Source organism: Choloepus didactylus, chromosome 21, assembly GCF_015220235.1.
Source record: "Choloepus didactylus isolate mChoDid1 chromosome 21, mChoDid1.pri, whole genome shotgun sequence".
In the NCBI taxonomy this organism is placed as follows: Eukaryota; Metazoa; Chordata; class Mammalia; order Pilosa; family Megalonychidae; genus Choloepus; species Choloepus didactylus.
The window spans coordinates 28,964,778-28,989,973 of NC_051327.1; the positions used below are offsets into that span (position 1 = coordinate 28,964,778).

The 25,196-nt window shown below is 39.4% G+C and overlaps 2 protein-coding genes across 13 annotated transcripts in view; one reads left to right on the forward strand and one right to left on the reverse strand.

Annotated features, from left to right (window-relative positions):
- Window positions 1–25,196, forward strand: part of LOC119517700 (ATP-binding cassette sub-family A member 17-like) — a 153,644-nt gene that overhangs the window by 18,511 nt on the left and 109,937 nt on the right. For 5 of the 12 annotated variants that reach the window (XM_037814619.1, XM_037814621.1, XM_037814624.1 and 2 more), the window contains 4 exons: window positions 14,846–15,003; window positions 17,098–17,179; window positions 17,552–17,813; window positions 22,251–22,388. The exons of 3 other annotated variants lie outside the window; for them this stretch is intronic. In XM_037814619.1, the coding sequence (XP_037670547.1) occupies window positions 14,846–15,003; window positions 17,098–17,179; window positions 17,552–17,813; window positions 22,251–22,388 (640 nt within the window). Of the gene's footprint in view, window positions 1–11,936; window positions 12,568–14,845; window positions 15,004–17,097; window positions 17,180–17,551; window positions 17,814–22,250; window positions 22,389–25,196 lie in introns of those variants that run through there. 4 more of the 12 variants (XM_037814623.1, XM_037814620.1, XM_037814622.1 and 1 more) reach the window with 4 other exon arrangements.
- On the reverse strand, window positions 514–2,468 carry LOC119517702 (casein kinase II subunit alpha'). Its single transcript, XM_037814632.1, has one exon. The coding sequence runs from the start codon at window positions 2,399–2,401 to the stop codon at window positions 1,349–1,351; it is 1,053 nt and encodes a 350-aa protein (XP_037670560.1). The 5' UTR covers window positions 2,402–2,468; the 3' UTR covers window positions 514–1,348.

Genomic DNA, 25,196 nt, shown 5'->3' on the forward strand with positions numbered 1-25,196 from the left:
ATTGATGACAAGTCCCAAAATGAAATTAACCCTATTTTTTTTTTTTTTTTTTTTAAACCTAGCCTCCTTTGCTAATGTACAGGCTAGCATGATGGATCCAAACCTTTAACCTTTGTGCCAGTAGATCTGCTTCCTTCCCCAAGCCCCTGGTAAACTCCTCTCCTTTCAGTCACTCGAGTGGCCTTGCCACACAACTCCAGCACCTTGCATGCGAAAGACTTGTCTTTCTCATCACAATAAGCATCACATATCAGAGCTTAAAAATGTGTTACCCTGATTACAGCAGGAAATTATTTCTCTCAGGGGGATAAAAAAGAGGGAAGAAAAGGAGGGAGGGGTATATAACTTTCACCCAATAAATCTTTTCTGAATAAACTCTAATGGGATATTCTTCTCCTTCCCTGACCTGCCTGAAGACTGACTTTCCAGCTTTAGCTATGGGCGTGAACAAAAAGTCTGTTTCAAAGAGGTGCATTAAAACAGGTGCACATATAGGTATGTGCTGGTAAGTGGTTTGTTTTCCTTACAAGGCTGGGAAAAAAAGGGTAAATGAAAAAATAGCAACAAGATTTTTATGGTTAGGCAAATCGACAAAGGTTACACTTTGAGTTATCACTTAGCATCTAACTTTCAATGAGACTGATGACCTATTTGTGGCACCGCAAGGTTTAGTGATGCCACCTGACATCAAAGAGGACTCTTTTGTGAAGTGATTACAGTTTGCTCCCATATGAATACACTTGGAGGAAAACTGCAGGGATGAGGTACATTTCCTGGAGAGCTCATGTCATAAAAAATACATAAAACATGAATTTTAAAAGAGCTTTAAAAAAAAAAAAAAAGAAATACTGTCACTGTTTAATATCTCCTTTTCACAAATGAGGCTGGTGTGTCAGTGTAGACTGCTGACATTTTGCTATAACTTGAGCCTGAATCTCACCAAAGGAAACCCAGACCACAATGGAATAGACAGGAAGTCAGATATTCAGAGCTTGTTGACTGAAGGGGTTAATTCAACAGTGGTCTCCTGTTAAAGCAGGTAATGCACAACAACTCCGAGTCTCTCATCTCCCATGCATTCCAGAGGGAGCTTCCCTCAGATCCTGAACTATGCGCATCATCATGCTGCCAGAGCGGCAGCTCCCTGTAGACTAGTACTGGGGAGTTTCTTTCTTTCTTTCTTTCTTTCTTTTTGACAGACTTTTAGGTCTTTACTCTTCTTTGCATTTAGAAGGAATGATTACAATTTCTTTTTATCACACTGTAGTTTTCCTTCAAGGATGTGTGTTTTGGTTGGTTGGTTTTATTGGCAAGCATCAATGACGCATTACCCGTCGCTTCCCAGTCTTCATCGTGCAGTTGTGAGACCACTGGAAAGCACAGTGTTATCTGCAGAAGGCTGGGACTGCTCCTTCACCACAGCGTAGAAGTACGGGTGCTCCATGGCCTCCTTGGCAGTCAGTCTCTGTTGATGGTCGTATCGCAGAAGTTTGTCCAAAAGATCTAGGGCCTCAGGACTGACAAGGTGTCTGTTCTCACTGTGGATAAAGTTTTCCCAGCGTTTCCGTGAGTGTTGTCCCAGGATATCGTTGAAGTGTGGATCTAGGTCTATGTGATACTTCTTCAGATACCCATACAGCTCATCTGTACCCAGAACCTTGGCAATGCGAACAAGCTGGTCATAGTTGTCCTGTCCGTGGAAGAAGGGTTCCTTTCGAAAGATCATGCTTGCTAACATGCAGCCCAAACTCCACATGTCCAAGCTATAATCATACATCTGGTAGTCCACAAGAAGCTCTGGTCCTTTGAAGTACCTCGAGGCTACACGGACATTGTACTCCTGAGCAGGATGATAGAACTCTGCCAGCCCCCAATCAATCAGTCGCAGCTTTTTCTGTTGGTGATCTATCATGACATTGTGAGGTTTCACATCTCTGTGCATGATTCCCTTGCTGTGGCAGTAATCCAGAGCTTTAAGTAGTTCATACATATAAAACCGGATATCAAAGTCTGTCAGGATCTGGTAGAGTTGCTTAAAATCTGTATTATTGATATATTCAAATACCAAAGCTGGTGTCTTTGACACGGGGTCCTTTACAGTGTCAACCAGCTTAATGATATTTGTTCCACCACGAAGATTCTCCAGAATCTTAACCTCTCGTTTTATCTTCTTTTTCTTCACTGGCTTGAGAATTTTTACAACCACTCTCTCGTTGTTGGTGATGTTAATGGCCTCAAATACTTCACTATACTTTCCCCGACCAAGTTTTCGAACCAGTTGGTAATCATCTTGATTACCCCAGCTCGGGACGTGCGCCTCATAGTCCCAGTACTCGCGGCTCCTCAGGCTGTTCACCTCGGCGTAGACCCGGGCCCTGCTGCCCGCGGCCGGGCCGGGCATGGCGGGCGGGACCGGGGGGCGCCGCGGGGCGCAGAGGGTGGCGCGGCGGGGGGCGCCGGGGGGCGGGCGGAGCAGGCGGCGGGCCGCGGGGCGCCGGAGGAGGAGGAGGAGTGCGGCGGCGGGCGGCCGCGCCAGGCCGGGCCCGCGGGGGCGGGCGGGTTGGGGGGCGCGGGGGGCGCCGGCCGGGCCGGCCCGGCCTGGAGCGGCGGGCGAGGCGGAAGGGCGGGCGGCGCTCGCGCTCCTGGCGGCCTCGGCTCGGCTCGTGGTCCCGAGTCAGTGGCAGTGGCAGCAGCAGCTGCGGCAGCGGCAGCCACCGGCCGGGAAAGGGGCAGCGGCGGCGGCGACGGCGGCGGCGGCGAAGAAGGAAGAGGAGGAAACTAGTTCTTTGACTTTTTATATGATTTTTTAGAGTCAGCTTGCTGATCTCTACAAAAAATCCTCCTGATATTTTGATTGGAATTGCATTGAGTCTGTAAATGAATTTGGGAAGAACTGACATCATAACAGTATTGAAATTTTCAGTCCATAAAAATGGTATTCCTTTCCATTTATTTATTTTATTTTATAAATTTCTTTCATCAGCATATGGATTCTGTATATATTTTATTTCATTTTTTCAGTGTTACTGCAAATGGTACTTTGAAAAATTTTGGTTTCTACTTGTTCATTACTAGTGTGTAGAAATATAATTGATTTTTATATAATGACTGTTGTGACCTTGCTAAACTCACTTATTAGTTGTAGATTATTTTTTTGTTGTTGATTTCTGGGGTTTTTCTATTGAGAAAATCACGTAATCTGCAAATAGAAACAGTTTTATTTCTTCCTCTCCATCTATATGCCTTTTATTTCCTTTTCCAGCCTTATTTGTAGTACTCGCTAGGACCTCTAGTATGAAGTTGAATAGGATTGGTGAGAATGGACATCTTGGCTTGTTCCCAGTCTAGGGGGAGAGCATTTGATCTTTTACTATTAAATATCATGTTAACTGTAGGTTTTTTGTAGATGCCTTTATCCGGTTGAAGAGTTTCTCATTTGTTTCTAGTCTTTTGAGACATTTTATCATGAATAAGTGCTGAATTTTGTCAAATTTTTTTTTTCTGTATCCATTGGCATGACTATGGTTTTTTTCCTTTAGCCTCCTAATACGATGAGTTACATGATTGGTTTTGAAATGTTGAATCAGCCTTGTTTTCCTGGGATAAACCTCACTGGATCGTGATGTATCCTTCTCATATTTTGCTGGATTTTATTGGCTAATTTTTTGTTGACAATTTTTTGCCTTTACATTCATGAAGAATATTGGTTTGTAGTTTATTTTCTTGCATGTCTTTCTTGTAATGTTTTTGTTTGGGTTTGATGTCAGGATAATTCTGACCTCTTAAAATAAGTTAGCAACTATTCCCTCTTTTTCTGTTTTCTGGAAGAGATTGTATAGAAGTAGTGATATTTCTTCCTTTAAAGGTTTGTTAGAATTTGCCAATGAAACCGTCTAACTGTAGTAGTGCAGGGCCACCAAGAGCCTATATTGCACACTGTGCGTATGAGGAATTGCCAAAATGTGACACACACTGCCCCACAATCAGTTAATTAAATGTACTCCAGCTGTGCTAACCAATTAGATAAAGGCACTGCCTCTGAGCAGAACAATTAGCAAAAGGCACCCTTGCTCCCGCTGACCCAACCTTGTACCAGGGTGCATGGTTTGGTGAGTGGAACATAGACCGACTCTCAGCCCCTGCTCTCTCACCCCCTTGGCCAGGTGCCCTTGTGTAGGGGACAGTCCTCACAACTGGACCCAGTGGCTCTGAGAATATTTCCAGAAAAATGTTAAAAATAATGTTGCAACTGGTGTTCTCGTCTTGGTTCTGTCTTAACTGTGAAAGCTTCTAGTGGTCACCAGAAAGCATCTTTGCTTTTGATTTGAGATGTGTATTTTTTTTAGCATGTTATAGATGAGTCCTTTCTAAGGAATACAAAAACCTCCAAACATCCAGGAATAAATGTTGGATTTTATCAAATGCCTTTTTGAAGTTTATTGACATGATAATATGTTTTTACTCTTTCGACCTATTAATATGGTGAATTGTATTAATAGATATTGCATAAAAATGGTGAACCATTCTTATATTTCTGGAATGACTCTTCCATTTGCTCATGATGTATTATTCTTTAAATGTACTTCTGGATTCTTTGGGTTATGAAGATTTTTACATCTCTCTTCAGTGAGATTGGGTTTTCATTAGCTTTTTTTTTTAAACATAGTGTCTGATTTTGGTTTCACTGTTATGTAATCACATTTTTAAAATTGTAAGTTTTCTCTCTCTCTCTATGCTTATGGTTCAGATTAAATAGCATCAGAATGATCTGTTGTGCATTTGAAAATAACTCATCCATTTGACTTATTTGTCTTTGCATTGCTTCAACAACTCTGGCAACTTTCCCAATTTCTTCATAGTTATTTGAAGAAATATTTGTGTTTTTATCTCTTCTGGATTAATTTGGTAATTTCTGTTTTCTTAGATAATCAACTTACTTTAGGCACATTGACAAATTTATTTGCATAGTTATACAAAACTTTTAATTTTCTATGCATCTTTAGTTATTTTTGCATTTTTAATTCTTAATGTGTCAGTGTGTGTGTGCTTACTTTTTGTGTTGACTAGATGTGCTAGTGTATTATTTATTTTAGAGGCTTTATTTCCCCATCTACCAGCTTTTCTGCTTTTCTTAATTCCATCTTTCACCTAGAAAACAGTATCTGTGTTCCTAAGAAATTTAAAGTGTTAAAAAAAAATAAACAACCATACTGTAGAAACAATTCTTTCAATGGAAGAGGGTTGTCATAGACTAGAGATATTCACTTGTGCTATAACTGTGATCCTTTTTCTGCCAGAATTTCGATGATAGTGTTTTTTAATACCTCTAAATGGAGCTGTGGAACATAAACTGAGCATTTGATCACATCTGGCTTTTGTTTAGGAGGTACTGCCTTCCATTCCCATCACCAGCAGCACTATCATTAAACCAAAGCACCAGACATGTTCTTAACATTTGTAACAGTGGGCGATACGGATGATGATGACTATAAGAAGCTTCCACAGTTGTGTAACTGTGCACAGAGCTAGTTCTTGAGCCACTTTTAGTCTATGTAATGAAAATCTTACATATTCCTAATGAATTAACCATCTTATCTAGTTTTCTCCGACTTTTTCCCCCAACTTTTTATGTCGGATGCTTTATTTCTAATGTAGTAGTGAAAGGTTTGGGGTTATGAATTTTCCTGTCCATGCAGTTTTCTGTCAATGCAATTTTGATATATTTTGTGGTTTAGGAGGGAATTTTTAATTTGCTTTTGGTTTTTGCTGTTTTTATTATTAATACTTAGTTTTAGTGCAGTAATCTTGGAATGTGGTCAGTATGATTTCTACATTTTAGAATTTGAGATTTCCTTTGTGGCCTGATGTCTATAAGATGTTTTCACCCACTTCTGTTGACTCGCTTTTTATTCGGTAGGCATTTTGTTCCTGAGGATGCTTTGGCACACCTTTAGGTCAGAATTATACCAACAATGATGGATTTTCATCCAGAAAGTATTTTCTGCAAGAACTCCATTAGGCCATTTGCAGTGAACCACATCAACATCTCAGCCCACTGCTGAGGTACTGTCACCCCAGGGGGTCAAGGTACAAGGCCTCTAGAAGCAGTACAGTGAGGACCCTGGAGAGCACTGGGGCTCGTGGTAAGAGACAGAACCCATGGCTGCCACCCACGTCCAAGTCTAGTGATGGTACACTGTATATGGTTTTGGTTCCTAGCCTAAGGAGTTAATAGAATGAAAATTGACTGGCAAGGTGCCTGGTATTTTATTGGAATTTTGTTTCCAGAAGAGAAAAAAAGTTTAATAAGCAAATTGCTCAACCTCCCTGGGTATTGCCTGAAATCACACCACTAGGAAGTGGGCTACAAAGGCAGTGCAGTCCCTTAGAAGGGGGATTGTCTGCAATTTCCTTCTCAGGTGTGACCACGAAGGACGGTAGATACAATCAAGTTTCTTGTCACCGTCGTATGTTGGTGACTGGGGACAGTCACGTTTTCATTTAGCCTGGAGTGCTGGGCTGTGGGAGGACACATCTGTACCAGGACCTGAGGAATGCAAAGCACCCAGGCTGCCTGGCCTTGATGCTGGATGCAGAAACTGCACAAAACCCAGGCAGTCGTCTTCTTGTGGGGAGGGAGCCGAATGTATATAGATAGTATACGATGTGAGGCAGGAGAATTTTTGAAGTAGTATATATAGGAAGAAGAATTTCTCTTTTTTCTGTTCAGCAAGTAGGCAATGCTTTCCCTCCCCTCTTCTTCTGGTGACAGAAAACCTCTCTGTGTTGTGTGTGGGCGGCAGTCATTCCATATGGTTCAGGTGGGGCTGTCCCCCTCTCCTCCATTTTCCCTGTACCTCTCCCGCCTCTCACCCTGCTGCAACCCACGGTCAGCCAGTCAGAGTCCTCCTTAGGAGTTTTGCTAGAGCTATCAGGAAGGAGCCACTCTTTTCTCTGGGATTTTTAATATAAGCCTAGAGCTCCTGGGGGCCATCTTGGCATCAAATATTTAGAGGCTGCGTGATGAGAACAACACAGAGGAAAGTAGAACTGAGGGATATAAAACTCTGATTACATTATTTGAACCCCTGGTTCTGTTGTGCTCTGTAACTTAACTCCACTGTGGACTTCAGTATATGAGCCAATAAATCCTCTTTTTTTTTCCTTTAGTTATGTTGAGTTAGATTTCTGTTAATTGTAACTGAAAGAATCCTACCTGATACATCAGTTTAATTTCTTGGCTTGGACCGAAGTGGTAGCAAAGATATGGAAAGAAGTGAATAGGTGCGAGACATTTTTTAGAGAGTATTACCATGACTGACTGATGGATTGGATACAATACGTAGGGGACAGAGAGTTATTAAGGTTGGAACCTAGGTTTTTGGCTTAAGCAACTGGTATAAATTTATCATTTACTGAGAAGAATATCAGAAAAGGCAGGTAGAGTAAAATCACAAGTACACTTTGTGGACATGTGGAGTTGGAGATGTCTCTTAGATTCAGTGCTACTTCAAGTCCTTTCTTAGGAAGGCTGCACCATTTCTCAGTTACTTGGAATAGTTTCATCACTGGTTGGATTTGATCCTAACATTTTTTTCAAGAAGGGTTTTTACTTGTTTATAGGTCCATAGGTCCTGGCATGCTTGCAAATGTCTGTATTAACTTGGCTGATTATAAAGTCCTGGAGACATGCTCCGTATCTGAAGACATTTCAGTGAGATCTGCTGATGTCCTCTGGGGAGAGGTCCGAGGGGCCAGCCTGGTTCTCTCCCTTTGGTTGATGATTTGTTTGTGTTGCCTGGATGTTGTAGGACTCTTTCTGTGTCCTTGAAGCTCAGTAATCCACTAGGATACGTCTCTGTTTTCACAATTTTATGTAAGTTTTTCCTGGAACGTGCTGATCTTTTCTGATTTTCAGATTCAGCTGTTACTTCATCTGAAACATGTTTTCTTTTAATACATATACATATATGTATATATCTGTTCCAATTATTCCATTCCATATTTTTTCAGGGATATTAATTATTTTCATGTTGGATATCTGTTATCTTTTTATCTATAATCTTTAGTTTCTTTTGACTTTTTCTTTGCCTTCTTTATGATATCCTCAAGCCTGTCTTACATTTAATTGTTTGTCTTCTATAATGTTGAGTTTATTCCTTGCTATTTCTAGTGAATATCTTAGTTTTTCAATCTCCAGTTCCATCTCATTTGAGATGAGAGCTCATTTCTCTTTAATTTATTTGAGATTTGAAGGATTTTGTTGCTTCAAGACTCTTTTGCATATAATTTGATTTTTAATTAATTTTTTGAATAATAATACATGCTTTGGGTCACTGCCCTTGTCCCCTCAGATCTGAACTGAAGTTAATACTGTGTTTCCAGTTGCTGGTCTTTTGTTGTCTTTGAGGGCTTTCTTTGCTGGGCAGGTGGCAGGCCAGAATTCCCTGAGAATTAGCATTTTAGAGGAGCATTTCCCGACTAATATGTGATGGCAGTTGGCAGGAGTTGGTATATAAATACTCCAGTTCCCTTGCACACCCCTCAAATGGTACCTTGGAGGCTTGTTTTTTGTGTTGGCTTCCAGAGTCCCCCAGTGGGATTAAGGTATAGTCACCATGGGGGTAAATTGCTCAGTAACACATCCTTTATTGGCTATCTTCTCGTACTCTACAGTCTTTTTCTGTATAAACTATTTGCAGTTGCATCCTTGTCCAAGGATCTGCTTCTGATGGAAACCTAAGTCAATAGGTAATACATTTACATGATTGAAAGTCAGATGAAAGGTGTATAGAAGTCTCACTTACGTCTCTGATCCTATCACCCTGTTTCAACTTTCCACCTCCCCAAAGGAAACCTTTTTACTAATTTCTTATTTATTCTTCCAGTATTATTTTTTGCAAATGTAAGTGACTACATATATATATTCCCCCTTTTTCTTATTTAAAGGGTAACAAACTATATAATTGTTCTGTACCTTCTGTTTTTCACTTTAAATATATCCTGTAGATCCCAGAAGAAAGTCAGTATATTGAGTTCTTGCTTTTTTTTTAGTTTTTTTTTTTTAAGTTGCATATTACTTTATTGTTTGGATATATCATATTTTATTCAACTAGTCTATTGATGGATACTGGGTTATTGCTGGTTGTTGCTATTATAGACAATGCCACAATGAATAACCTTGTATATGTTTCATATTTGCACAGGTGTGTCTGTAGGAGAGTTTCCTAGATGTGGGATTGTTGGACCAAAGGCCTTTCTTAATCTTGTTCTTGTAGAATATTTGAATACTTGTTGTGTCATTTATTTTCAACCCATTTTTTCTTGACAAGGACAGTTCTGTTTAGGTTGTCTGTTTTCCCAAGGGCAGCGTGAATGGATTTTCCTTGATCCCCTCCCTGCTTGTCTGGTATCTATTTGAATCTTGCCCTCAGAACTTGAGCTTGCAGCTGAGAATTCATAGCTTGTGTTTTGTTAGTTTGGTAGGGATTGGGGTGAGGTGGTTAGGAACAGGGAGAAAGAAACTAAGGATTAAGATTAAGTCTCCCTTTTCTTTGTCTTTTTCCAAAGTCCCTCCTTCACTAAGGTTCTACCTGGTTCCACGGGGCCTGGGAGGTGGGGGCCCTTATCTTTCCATTTACTGGTAGGCAAATACATAAGTCTCTGGAGACAGTCCATTGATGCCTTCTGTCTGTTTGGTCCTTAGGTCCTCCGCTCTTAGTTTTCTGAGGCAGTTTGCAACCATAGGATCTCTGACCTAGGAGATGATATCCTTGTTTACACACACTCGCTTATAAATAACAAATTATTATTCAAAGTTGGTGAGGGAACGCTACCTTATAAAAGCCTTACTATTCTGGGTCAAGAGAAGCTACTGTTCTGCTGCAGACTCTTCATCTTTCAGGAAATTACTAGGCATTGTTGACTCTTTAAAAATTCCTTTGCTCTCTACTTCTTTTGAATTTTCGTTTCTCGTAATAGTGGTCAGTCAGGCTCTCTGTCCCTTCTCCTCCCCCACCCCCAACCTCTTCTATTCCTTCCCTCCCCTCACCTCCCCTCTCTTCTTGAGTTACTAACATTTTCTATTTAATCATTTTTCTTCTGGGAGATTATAAATTCCTTGAGATCAGATGCAGTTTGTTTTCTTTTAACTATTTATTGAAATATATACTTCCATATGTATATACAGAAAAGTGCACAAATCGTAAGTATAAAGCTCAATGAATTTTTACAACCTGAACACACCATGGAATCAGCACCTAGATGAGAAACAACATAACCAGCATCCCAGAAGGCCCTCTAGTGCCTCCTTCCAGTCGCTACACCCTCTACCAAAGTTAACTGTTGTTTGCTCTTGACCAGCTTGTACCAGTTGGCTCAGGACTTTCCATGCTTTAGCACTGGAAGTCCTGTATCCCGGGGAAACTCCTCCATCCTGGGCAAACCAGGATGGTTGTACCCGCTGCCATCCTAACTCCTTCTTGGCATAAATTATTTTTGCCTATTTTTGAACTTGTGTGAATTGAATTCTGCAGTATGTACCCTTTAGGGTCTAGCTCCTTTGGCTCAACATGATGTTTATGGGATTCATCTATACTTATAGATGCAGTTTTAGATCGTTCTTATGGCTGTACTTGTATGAACATACCAAAATTTATCTGTTCTACTGTTGATGGTAATTTGGGTAGTTTGCAGTTTTTTGGCTCTCACTAATAGTGCTGCTGTGAACATTTTAGAATACATAGGAATGGAATTGCTGAACCACAGAATATGCATCTGTGTTCAGCTTTTGTATATACTAGCAGTTTTCCAAGTGGTTGTACTGTATCAATTTATACTCCTAGCAGCAGTGTGTGAGAGTCCCAGTTGCTTCACATCCTCTCTAGCACTTGGTATTTTCTTTCTTTTCAATTTCCTGGTGAAGGTGTAGTTGTAATGGGCTCTGTAGTGCATTCCCCAAATGCTCCCCACCTCCCACATTTAGGACAGACTGAAGATCTGATACCCACAGACAATGAGAGTGTGGGTAACAGACAGCTCACAGTTGAGGTCCCCTTGGGAGACTCCCCTCCACTGGAGAGGACAGACTTCCCAAGCTTGCATCCCTTTCAGGGATGGGGGATGGGAGAGAGCTGGTTCCAGGGACTGGTAATGCCCTAAAGGGGGACAACTCTGCAGAGCTCTCTACTCCAACCCCAAACTATGGAAATGGTGAGGCCTTTGTTTTGACTGCATTGCAGCCCAGCTCTTCTCTACCCCATCTTGCTTCCTTTACTTCCAACAAGTATTGATTTAGAGAGCAACCCTGTAAACTTCCTGTGCACAAATCTCTCTCACAGTCTGCTTTCCATAGAGACCCGACCTGCAACGTATGACAGTAGTAGTATTGCCCTGTGGTTTTAAAATGCATTTCCCTGATGACCGCTGAGATTGAATACTTTTTCAAATATTTATTACCTATTTGGATATCCTCTTTTGCGAAATATCTGATCAAGTGTTTGCCTATTTTCTATTGCATGATTTTTGATCCCCATTATTTTCTGCCTTGAACTATAATGTTTACCTTTGTATATATTATTTTCTCTTACTAGGTTTTTTCCCACAACCAAGTTCTATAAGGGTGAGGTCCATTACTGATTGATCTTTTTATGGTAGCATTTTTCACCACATACAGTGCCTTCAGTACATACTGTTTCATTAATAGATTGTTTTACATTACAAGCTTCTGAGTAAACTTAAAAAAAGGAACATCTCACCTATATTATTCACAAATTTAAAACAATGCTTATTATGAAGACCCCCATCTTCTATTATTATTTCCTGCCCCATTGCATTGAGCTGTAACTGTGGCTGGAGAAAACCACATACCCTCATTTTCACTGGCTTTTATTTATTTTTATTTTTTACTTTTTAAATCAATAGAATATTTTTTAGAGTAGTTTTAGGTTTACAGAAAAAAATGAGTAGAAAATACAGAAAGATCTAATATACTCCTTCCTACCCTCTCCCGAATCCTGGCTTTAATTTTTTATCTTGGTTGGGCCTGTAATGGAGCCAGAGTAATTCCTTATCAAGATGATAGGAGTTATGCTTGGCAAGTTTATAACACAGAGTTTTAAAGAATTACTGTTGAGTGTTTTGGTAGGTGGATATTCTTCCCAGTTCTTCACTCCTACATAGTATTACGATCGTATTATCTGTGCCCTTCGCCTACCACCAGAATAGGCAGTTTATTTTCTTGTTGCATTGATATTGGGTTTGACTGTGTGATTTACCTTGGCTAGTGGAACAGTTAGCATATGTTGTGTGAGCAGAAGCTTTAAATGTACTTGTGTGGTTTGGCTTTATCTGTTGCGATCAGCTGAAGATGCTCTAGCTAGCCGCTGGTCTGAGGAGAATGCAGGGATACATGGAGCTGATCTGAGGCCAAGTGCAGCCAATGCCAGGAGTCCAGCGGAGCCACACTTGGCCTGTAGACCTGTGAGCAGGAAATAAATGCTTCTTGTTGTAGGCCACCGTGTTGTTTGTCATGCAAGATTGTTACAGAAACAGCTGACTAATAGAAAGGTATAACTGAATTCACTCTTTTTTTATTTTTAAATTTAATTGATTTTTTAATTGAGGTATAACAGGTAAAATGCAGAGATCTTAAGTTTACAGCTAAGTGAATTTGTACATATGGATCTATCCCACTAACTCTACCCAGATGAAGATATAATATCGAGTGTTTCCATTTCCCTTCACCATGCACAGTTCTCCTTTTCCTGGCTAATATTCATTCTCTGGTCTCAGCTTGAATGTCACTTCCTCTGGAAAAACAGCCTTGCTTCCCTAAGACTTGGTTACTACAGCTCTTCTGTGCTTATTCCTTTAGCTACACATTTGCTGTTAGCATCTCTTTCTAGATTGCGAGCTCCTTGAAAATAGAAGCTGTTTGTGGATAATTAGTTTAGTAGGATACCTTGCACATAGTAGTCATCCAGTTAGTATTTGTTAAATAAAATCCTAGCTCTGCTATTAATTGGCAGTGTAGCTTTGGGTAGTCACTTAATCTTCACTGGTCTCAGGTTTCTGTCTGGAAGATGAGGGGTTTGGACTTTATAGCTTGGGGGGTTTTGACTCGGGAATCTGGGTTTATTCCCTTGTGGTGTATTAGTTTCCTATTGCTGCTGTAACAAACTGCCACATACTCAGTGTCTTAAAACAATACAATACAAAAACACAGTACAGTCCTGAAGGTCAGGAGTCCTAAATAAATCAGCAGGTCTGCATTCCTTTTGGAGACTCCAGGGGAAAATCCATTTCCTTGCCTTCCCCAGCTTTTAGAGGCTCCCCGCATTGCTTGGATCATGCCCCCACATCTGTCTGATCTCTGCTATGTTGTTACATGGCCTTTTCTGAATGACCCTCCTGCCTCCTTCTTATAAGGACCCTTGTGTTTACAGTGGGCCCACCCAGGTAATCTAGGGTTGTCTCCCCGTCTCAGGATCCTTAACTCAATCACATCTGCGAAGCTCCTTTTACCATTTGAGGTAACATATTTGTGGGTTCTGGAGATAAGGACATGGACATGTTTGGGGGAGAGGCATTATTCAGCCTACTGTATGTGAGGTCCAGTTTCTCAATCAGGGCAGAGAAAGCATAGGAAAGACATTTTCTAACTCCTCAGCCCCAAAATGACATGTGTGACTTCTGCCGACATTCCAGAACTAGTCAGAGCCAACCTCATTGCAAGAAGAGCTGGGAAATGTGGAGGAGCACGTGGAAATTAGTGAACATGGACAATCTCTGCCACAGCCCCTTAAGTACCTTTTAGCTCTAACACCTACTCCTTGACCTACTTGCAGTGTTGGGGGTGACTATTCAGGATCTGTTAAGAGATATAAATTGGGCTTGCCCAACAATTTTTCCTCCTTTCCTAGATTTAGACACAATTCTTCCTTTTTTTTTTTTTTTTTAACATCATTCATGAATATCTCCCTAGGCAGAGTAAAATTGGTCTAGGGATGGGCAAGCCAAGCCTGTTAAAATTTTTACCCAGAAATCTATTATCTCAAACTGGAGGAAGAATGTCTTCTTTCTTCTCTAGTTGAGAAGCTGTAAGGATAAAAATTTGTGATGACTAGAGGCCAGTCACTGTGAACCCTACCACCAGTCTCCCAACAGGAGGCAAACTGGTTTGTGGCAGAGGAAACAGCATTAATTAGCTTTGTGACTTTGGGTTAGTATTTAACATTTTTGGGTCTCAATTTCCTTACCTGGAAAATCAGGGTTGGATTTTATAGCCTCTGTATTAGGGTAGTTAATGCTACCTTCTATAACAAATAAATCCTAAATTTCAGTGGCCTGACCCAGTGAAAGTTGATTACTCACTTGCCCAAAGTACGTTGCAGTTTGAGCATCTCTCCTGCTTAGCCCTCCTCCAAGTGTTGACTCAGGGCACATCCACTCTTTGAAGATGCTATTTCTGATATCTTGGGTTCATGAGAAAGAGATAACATCCCTGTCCTTAAGAAAATAACACTGTAGGATACACAACACAAACAAGACTACACACAGAATAAGGACTTTCTGGGAATAATAGTCCTGTTTTCCCCATATTTTTTATGAGTGAACCGTGTTTCTTTAGTTTCTAATGAGCAAAGTCAAGGAAGTTTTAACCTGAGGAAAAAAATATATATATATTTTCTTCTTTCCTCACTGGAAAGATGCTTTTCTGGAAATAAAAACCTCTTTATAGGAGTATCTAAAAATTAAAGCATTTATTACACTTGGGAAACAAAAATACACTGAAAAGAGAAGGAATTTTCTGGTACATAAAGTATTTTTTCTTCTTTCCTCACAGTCATTTCTGCTTCAACCATCTCCCTCCAGTATATACAGAGTGCCCACCATGTTTCTGGCACAGCTCTTGTGTCTGGGGATACAGCAGCAAAGAAAAGAGACACAACTCCTTGCCCTCATGGAGCTTACATTCTGGTTGGGAAATCAGATTATAACTAAGTAAATAAATAGTACTTTAAGTAGTTAGAAAGTGCTAGAGATTAAAAAATAAAGCGAGGAAGAGTGATATGAAATGTTTAAGGATGTTGACATTTCATATAGGTTGTTCAAGAAAGGCCTCTGTATAATTTAACTTGTATGGTAAGTTTATTCAAACACCATAATTACATGGAATTTTGAATAGGGAGTGAAATCTCCCTGGTTTGTACAGGTTTGTGTGAAGCCCTGGGCAGAGAATAAAAATGTATTTGCAAAGCCCCTTTGAGAGACTGGGGAAAAATGTGGAAATACTAAACGTCCCCACCTGGGGAATTACTGATATTCTCACAAACATCAGAGACTACCAATTTAGAAAGCTGAGCCCTCATTCTTGGGGCTTTCCCTTATGAGGTATGTTACTGCAAAGGAGAGGCTAAGCCTACTTAAAATTGTGCCCAAGAGTCACCCCCAGAGATCCTCTTTTTTTGCTCAGATGTGGCCTCTCTCTCTCTAAGCCAACTTGGCAGGTGAACTCACTGCCCTCCCCCTACATGGGACATGACTCCCAGGAGTGTAGATCACCCTGGTAATGTGGGACATGACTTACAGAGATGAGTTTGGCCCTGGCATCGTGGAATTGAGAAAGCCTTCCTGGACCAATAAGGGGAAGCAAAATGAAATAAAATAAAGCTTCAGTGGCTGAGAGATTTCAAATGGAGTTGAGAGGTCATTTTGTAGGTTATTCTTATGTGTTATATAGATACCCATTTTTAGTTTTTAGTGTGTTAGAATAGCTAGAAGGAAATACCTGAAACTGTTGAACTGCAACTCAGTAGCCTTGATTCTTGAAGACGATTGTATAACTATATAGCTTACACTGTGTGACTGTGTGATTGTGAAAATTTTGTGGCTCCCAGTCCCTCTATCCGGTGTATGAACAGAAGAGTAGAAAAATGAGGACAAAAAGTAAATGAATTATAGGGAGACATGGGGGGTGGGGATGGGATGTTTTGTGTGCTCTTTTTTACTTTAATTTTTGTTCTTTTGTGGTAATGAAAATGTTCAAAAATTGATTGTGGTGATGAATGCACAACTATATAATGGTACTGTGAACAATTGATTGTACACTGTGGATGAGTGTATGGTTTCTGAATTAGGAAAAAAAAAGTCTCATTGAGAGAGTGACTTTTGAAAAGAGGTCTGAAAGAAGTAGGGAGCTAGACGTGTTTCTGTAGGAGGAAATTATTCCCTCAGCGGAAGTGACAGCAACTGTGTTTGGTGTGTTCTGGGCCTAGCGTCCAGTCCTGTGATGCAGGAGCAGGGAGAAGGAGGGGAAGTAAAATAGGAGATGAGCTGAGAAAGCTAACAGGATGATATCCTGTGGAGCTTTGTGGGCCATTGTGAGGCTTTGGCTTTGGCTTGGAGTAAAATGGGAGCCAATAAGAGAGTTTTGAGCAGAGGAGTGATGTGATCTGACTTGAACAGGAAGACTTTTTTTGCTATGTGGAAAGTTAATTGTAAGGTGACAAGTGAAGAAACTATTGCCATGATCTAGGAAAGGGATGGTAGTATCTTGGACCAGGATGATAAGAGTAGGGGTGGTGAGGAGGTATTGAATTCTAGGTGTATTTTAAAGGTAGAGCCAACAGGATTTGCTGACAAACTAGATGTAGGATGCTAGAGAAAGGAGTCAAGAATAACCCTTTATAAGTCAAAGAATATAATTGCCATTAACTGAGATGAGGAACACTGTAGGATGATCTGTTTTAAGAGGAATATGAACAGTTCCATTTTGGACATGTTAGGTTTGAGATGTCATCAGCAGACAGATGGATTTAAACCCAAGAGACTAAGTGGGATCATTTAAGGAGTGAGTGTAGATAGAAAAGAGGAGCCGTTCACAGTCTTGAGCCCTGGATCACCTTAATATTTAGAGGTTGGGGAAAGAAGAAGGAACCTGTAAAAGGCTGAGAAGGAACTGCTAGAAGAGTAGGGAGAAAACTTATCTAGCAGAATGCTCTGAAAGCCCAAGAGAAGAAAGTTTTTCAAGGATGAAAGAGTAACTCAACATTTTTGTAACATACATGACATTTCCCCTGTTTGTTTCCTGACTAGGGGTGAGCCCTCCTCTTCTACTAGAAAAATGACAGTGTTCAGGAACTTAAAACTTCTTCTCTGGAAGAATTTCATCTTGAAGGTGGGTACAGTTATCTGTGGGGAAAATGTGAGTCCTTGGGAGGGGCTGAATGTTTAAGTTAAATTGATTTCTAATAATGAGTTAAAGTAAAAGTAAGAACTTTACTTGTAAATTCCCTTTTCTGGAAATAAGTCATGTTTCCACAGTAATATTAAAGATGACATCATTAGTACTGATTTCTATCTATTGGTGTTACAGGAAAGCTAAATGGAGATGTTTCTAGCTAATTCTCATTCTGTTTTTTCTTTTTCATGTGTTGTGCAGGAAGGCTGGAAGAAATGAAAGTGTTCTTACTGGAAGAACATTCATCATCTAGCAGTTTATATTTGTGATCTGTTTTGGATTAACATATAGCTTTCGTTTTTATTTTAGAAGCGGAAGACTCTGGTAACAGTCCTTGAAATCTTGATGCCATTACTATTTTCTGCAATTGTAATGTATCTTCGTTTCAATAGTTTTCCAAGAATGAAACCTCCTGTAAACTACAGTGCAATTGATATCAGTTTACTGCCAGATTTCTTCCATCATTTTCCTCTGAAAAGTAAATTTCAACTAGTTTATATCCCTTCCAAAAGTGAAACTTTGAAGGCTCTCACTGAAATGGTGGACAAAAGCTTTGATGTTGATTTTGAAGGTTAGACATAAAGATGGGGAAAGATAGGGAGGGCATTTTTATGAAGTATATTTGAAGGTTTTCCTAGAGTTCTTACAGTAGTGATTCCAACTCTGGGTATTCAGATTCTAAAGAGTCTACAGAGTGGTAGTTGGGGGGAAGTAGTTCATGAGGTATTTTTATTATTTCAAATAATACTCCTCTTGTTTATTTATTTTTCAAAGTTTCAAGGCTAAAGTGTTAAAATTTTAAGTATTTTTATTATTAATTCACTACATTGCCACTACTTATATTAATCAGAAGCTCTGTTTGGCAGTTATGTCATTGACTAATAAAAAATGGAAAACATTCAGAGATTCTAGAGTTCATAAACAGCCTTCTAGTTGTTCTCTTTGCTCCCCTCATTTCCCATTCTAATCCAATCTCCACGTAGAGGCAGAAAGATTGTCTTTAAAAGGTCAGTAGGATCCAGCCAGTTTTCTGCTTGAACCCCTCCAGAGAGTAAACTCTTCACTGAGAGTAAACTTGTCTCCAAGCCCACAAGTCTCTGCAGGACCTGGCCCTGCTTTTATCTCAGTTTTATCTAGTTCCGTTTTTGCCTTTGCTTCTAGCACTTAGGTTGCATTGGCCACCTCTCAGAATATGGGGGCCTCTTTCCTGCCTGAGGGCCTTTGCACAGACTGTGCCTGCTGACAGAAAGCTCTGTCATTCCCCTCTGCCACACACACACACTGGTTCCTCCTTGTTCCAGTTTGCTAATGCTGCTGTTATGCAAAATACAGAAATGGATTGACTTTTATAAAGCGGGTTTCTTTGGTTACACATTTCCTAAGGCCATAGAACTGTCCAAACTAAAGCATTGGCAAGAGGATACCTTCACTGAAGGAAGTCCGATGGCATATGGAACACCTCTGTCAGCTGGGAAGGCATGTGACTGGTGTCTGTTGTTCCTTTGCTTCTGGGTTACATTTCAAAATGGCTTTCTCTAAAATGTCTCTGGGTCTCTCTTAGCTCCTCTTTCTTAGCTCCCGTACATTCTTGCTTCTTTCTCCCAGGATGTTTCTCTCTAAGCATCTGGGGGTCCTCTCTTAGCTTCTCTGGGGCAAACTCTGGGCTTCATCTCTTAGCTTAGCATCTCCAGACATCCTCTCTGCACCTCCGAGTGTCTCCCAGCATCAGCAAGCATCTGAGTCAGCTCTGGAGCTCTCTTAAGTAGTCCAGTGAACTAATCAAGACCCACCCTGAATGGGGAGGGTCTACACCTCTATGGAAATAATTCAATCAGAGGTTCCACCCTAAACAACAGACTAATCAGTCTGCCCCTACAAGATTGTGTTGAAGAGTATGGCTTTTCTGGGGGACTTTATTTGGATAATAGATCGAAACTGGCACACTCATTCTTATCCTTCAGATTTCGGCTGAACTGGCAACCTAGGCAGGCAGCTAAGCAGATTTTAGATTTCTCACCTCTGCCTTATTCTCTCTCACAGCACTCTGTTTGATACCTTCTAGCAATTTTATAAATGTTTAATTACACATTTACTCATTTGTTTTCTGTTTATTCTCCCCTTTTCTCCACTAGACTTCACCTCCACGAGCTCAGAGGCCTAGGTTTGTTTTGTTCATCAATGGGCCAATTATATATAGTGCCTGGCACATAGTAGGGGCTCAGTAAATATTTACTGGATGAATATTGAATGAGTGAATTTGGTAGATAAAATTTTTCAAAATGTGGAGTCCAAGATGGGGGGGGGCGATGTTTCCAAAATTACTATAATTGTAAAATGTGCTATTATAAAAATAATCTAATAATACAAAAGGATATAGAGTGTGGGGCGGGGTGATTCTCCTCCCCAGCCATTCAGTGGGGACAATTCTTTTAAAAACCCTCAGTGGTAAAATGTTTGAGAACACTGTTTTGAAAGTTGTACTTTATGCTTGCCTAGTACCCTGAAATACTATTCTAGTTCATTTACCTTATGAGAGTTCAAACAAAACAAAACAAAACATGGAAAAAAATCCTCTCTGAGTTGGTGACAAGTTAGTTAAGACATGAAGGATAAAGAATGAGCCATACTAAGTGGGAGGGTGATGGGGTTCAGGAGTAAGGGACTGTCCAAGTAGGGGAAGCAGCAAGTGGCAAGGTCCTGAGGCAGAAAATAAGGTGTTTGAGGGTCTGAAGGTTGACAGGTGAGGTTTCAGTATGTTGAGAGAGTGGCTTGAGATGAGGTTTGAAATGTTGGTAGGAGCCATGTAATTCAGAGATGTGTCGGCCTTGATAAGATGTTTGGGTTTTCTTCTATATACAAAAGGCAGCCATTGAAGGGATTTTAAGAAGAGAAGTTAGGTGATACAGTTTGTTTTAAAAGGGATGTCTCTGGCTGTTCCAGGGAGGAGTGATTGGAAGGGGGTATTATTTGCAGAAATTCGGTAAGAGAAAGATGATAATGGCTTGAAAAAGGGAGATGGAAATAAGTAGACGAATTCAAGATAAATTTTGGAATTTGGGAATGATTAGTTGGAAGCCCTCCTGACTGTTCTGGGCCTTTCTCAACCAGTAGCTTCTCTCTCTCCCTAAATATTCAGTTTCCATCTTGGTTGGATTTTCCTCTCACTTTCGAATAAGCTTTATTCACCCCATTAAAAAAATCCCTATTCTTTCTTAACCATTAAGGTCCTTCCTTAGATAATTTTTTCCCCTAATGATTTCATTTTTATACTTCCCACTCATTTCTTAACTCATCATAATCTGTATTCTGTCCTCATCACGGTACTGATATCTAAGAAATTGTCAATAATGACTTGCTACTGGTCAAATCCAATGTTTTCTTTCCAGTCTTCATTCTGTTTGTCCTCACTGTAGCAGTGATGTTTTTAAACTACTTTCTCCTTTGAATTCTTTGATGCTGTTGTCTTCTATTTCCATCTTCCCACTGTTTCTATTTGTCTTCTTTACTCAATTTTTGTCCTTTAAACAACTCCCTGCCTTCCTTTCTTCCCATGATTAATACATGAAACAATATGTGTTTAAAGTAAAAGAATCAGAGTCCCCACTTCTCAGAAGAATTCTTTGTTAATGCTTTGGGATGTATTTTTCTGGAATTTAAAAAATTTAAAAAAAACATAAAATTTACAATCAGTACATGAGTTCTTTGCTTTAAAAATATCAAACAATATAAAAAGATAAAGAATAAAAAGAAAATAAACCTCTTCTTGCCATCCTCTGAGCAAATTTTCCATCCTGGAAGTAATGACAAATGACAATTTGATGGTCCTTTCTGAACCGTCATGGACATCTAATTTTCTTTCTTCCCCAGCATTTAGTTACCCTTTTGATATACATTCCCTATTTCTCTCTGAGAACCTGATCCTTTCCCATTCTCAGCCCATGTATTTCTGGTGATGTTGACTACCCTGGCTCAGGATGGATCATGTAACCTGTGTATAAGCCAGTCTGTACTTTGCAGTCTCCTTGCTACAGTGATTTGTCCAGGGAGGGCATTTAACTCAGTCAGAGTCAGTGAAATACAAGGACATATTTGCCAGGAACTTCTGAGAAAGGTATTATTGTCATTCCATTTCTGATACTATGGCAGACTAAGTAATTTGGACCAACTCAAATATTTTGGCCAATTTTTATTTGTACAAAGTATTAAAAACAGGTTCGTGAAGGCAATACAGAACTAAAAAGATAGTAAAGAACTATCTAGACAAAAACTTTAGGGTGACAATTTATTTCTTCAGCCAGAGTATGAGTTTTTGTTTGTTCATTTTGTAACTAGTCATTGAACTGAACAATTGTGTTTTGTATATCTTCTTGTTTGTATTTTATTTTCCCCAATTTAACATCATATATATATATTTTAAAAGATTAAGGAAACAAAAGGAATGAAAAACCACATATAGAAAAAATAAAGAAAATTCACTCAATCCTATCACCCATATATAAGTGCTATTTATTATCTTGGTGTAGATTCTTCTTACCCTTTCTCTAACCATGTAAGTTAACAAAAATAGGATCATACTGTGTGAACTATTTTGTAGTTTGCTTTTATTTAATATATTGTAAATATTTTTCCAGAATATTAGGTATTTTCCTAAACAAAAAACTCTAGACAAAGGAAAGAACCCAAAGAGGTCAGTGGAGACCCTAAGTTGCTTTTGATGACTATGCATCATACTAGGGGAAATTGAGCTGTAATTTCCAAGGCCTTGAAAGTCACGGAGGGAAAGAAGAAGAAGTCAAGGCACATTCAGAGGGGAGTGTGTAATAGGAGACCATTTTCCCTTAAAACTTGGACTCCAATTGCCTTAACTGCTAGGGTTAAGTTGAACATGCCCCACTTGCACCCCTAGGGGACTACAAAGAATATAGCCTTGGAACTGACCATAGAAGGTGAGGGGAGGAACCCTGAGAGTCATATCACTTGCTTGTGTCCCCCCTTCCCCCAAAAAAAGGAAGGAAGAAAAAGAGAAAGAAAGAAACCCCTCCAACTATGAACTGGGACTCTGACTGGCAGATACAAATCAAAATCTCCCCTAGAAGAACGTACTTTCATGCTGTATCTCAAAGATACCCACCAAAAATGTTTCAAGGTCAGTGAGCAGCACTCAGTCAAGAATAAGTCAAACACTGGGAAACAAGGCAACAAAGCTGACAACTCGTATATGCTGCAGAAAGCAAAAACAGACTATAATGACAAGATAGTGGAATTATTAGTTTCACTTTATAAAATTACTGTTTACTAGATTTAAAGAACTGAAAGATAACCTGAAAATATCTGTAGGTAGCTTGTCACTATAAATAGTCACCTAGCAGATTCTGGTGGTGGGAGAGAACCAAACAAAATTTCTAGAAATAAAAACAAAAATAAACAAAATTTAAAACTCAGCTAAAGATAAAGTTAGTAAACTAGAAGATAGATTCATAGAAAAAGTTACAGAATGCAATAAAGAGAGAGAAAAAGACAAAATATAAAAGACAGGTTAAGAGACAGGACAGAATGAGAAACACGAATAGATGTTTAATAATTAAAGTTCAAGGAGAAATAAGAATGTGGCAGAAGCAATATTTAAAAAGATACTAGTTAAGAATTTTCCCTAAGTGATGAAATTAACCAATCCAGAAATAAAAGAAATTTTTAAAAAAAGAAATCCACAGCTAGATACCTCAGAGTAAAACTGAAACATCAATGATAAAATCTATCTCAAAAGCCACCTTAGAAAAAGAAAACTTTAAAATGAGCCAGAGTTAGATTGATAGCTAACTTTTCAAGAGCAATATTGAATGCTAGAAGAGAATGGATTAATATCTTCAGTGTGCTGAAAAAAAATACCCACTGATCTATGATTGTACACCCAGGAAAATGTATTTCAAGAATGAGGAGGATATAAGCATATCTTAAGCAGCACAAACAACAAATTATTTAGCATCAGTAGGCCCTCCTAAAGGAAATTCTAAAAGATGCACTTCATCTATAAGAAAGGTGAATCTGGATGGAAGAAGGAAGACATAATAAGGAATGAAGTACAAAGACAGTGGTATGAATATATTGGTAAATCTAAACAAGTGTTGTATTACACTACAATGAAATAATGTGGAATAAAAGATGATTAAAATACATTCCAACAATAATATATGTTAGTGAAGAGAGTTGGTAAATGGAATTAGAGTGTTCAAAGACTCTTGTACTGTTTGAGACGAGCATAAAGGTTTTGATTAAATTTAGACTTTGATGGAAGACACAAATGACCTGTAAGCATCTGAAAAGATGCTCAACATCATTCGTTATCAGGGAAATGGAAATCAAACTCATGATGAGATACCACTCCACATCAAGTAGGATAGCTGTTGTTAAAAAACAAGTGTTGATGAGGATGCAGAGAAATGGGAATCCTTATACGTTAATGGTGGCATTGTAAATGGTGCAGATACTGTGAAAAGCAGTTCGGCAACTCCTTCAGAAAAGTGAAAATAGAATTACTGTATGACCCGGCTGTGCTGGTTTGAATCTGTTCTGTCCTCAGAAAAGACCATGTTCTTTTAATCCATCCTTGTGGGGGTAGACCTACCATGGGTGGGACCTTTTGCTTAGGCTATTTCAATTGAGATGTGACCCAGCCCATTCAAGGTGGGTCTTAATCCTTTAGTGGAGTCCTTTGTGAAGAGCATAAAAGACGGTAAAAGTTCAGAGAGCTGAGAGAGAAACACCCCAGAAGAAACAAGCAAGAACTCTTGGGAGCTGAGGGAGAGAGCCATTGAAACTGGAACCCAGGAGAGAAGGACCAGCAGACATTGCCATGTGCCTTCCCGGGTGACAGAGGAACCCTGGATGTCAGCAGACTTTCCTCAGAGAAGGTATCTTTCTCTTTATGCCTTATTTGGACATTTTCATGGCCTTAGAACTGAAAATTTGTAACCTAATAAATCCCCATTGAAAAAGCCAACCCATTTCTTGTATATTGCATTCTGGCAGCTTTAGCAAACCAAAACACTGGCAATCCCATTTCTGGGTATATATCCAAGAAAATTGAAAGTGAGGACGTGAACAGATATTTGTGCACCAATGTTTATAGCTACATTATTTACTATAGCCAAACATGGAAGCAACCAAGGTGTCCATCAACAGATGAATGGATAAACAAAATGGTACAAACACAAAGGAATACAGTTCTGGTGCATTCTACAACGTGGATGAACCTTGAAGACCTCATGCTGAATGAAATAAGCCAGATACAAAAAGACAACTTTTATGATCATACTTGAATGAAATACCCAGCAGAAGCAAATTTAATACAGATGAATGTTACATTATAGGTTATCAAGTGCTGGGGAAGGGGCCTGAGGAGGGAAAGAGGGAGTTATTGCTTAATAGGTGCAGGGTTTTTGTTTGAGGTGATGAATAAGGTGGAGTAGTGGATATTGGTGATGTGAATCAATATTATGAATGCCACTACTGAATTGTGCACTTGAAAGTGGTTAACATGGGAAATTTTGAGTTGTGTATATGTTATTATAATATAAAATAAAATAATTTATGCTCTGATGAATTGGTGTAAAATGAGTTGGTATGCATGATGTAATTCCTAACCAAAAAATATTGTAAGACTGGAAACGTTTAAAAAGAGAAAAGGGGAAAAAAGTACAGAATAGGTGGCACAAACAGAAAACACAAAATAAGATGATAATAAATCCAGATATATCAATTATTACATTAATGTAAATTATTTAGTTAAAACATTAGTAATGCTTAGGCTATTTCAGTTGAGATATGACCCAGCCCATTCTAGGGTTACATTTAGATTTTAAAAGTTCAACTAGCTGCTTTTTACAAGAGACTCTTGCTTTTCACTTCAGAACTTTAATTGGAAAGTCTATAGTCCCAGGAACTGCTAGCAACTGTC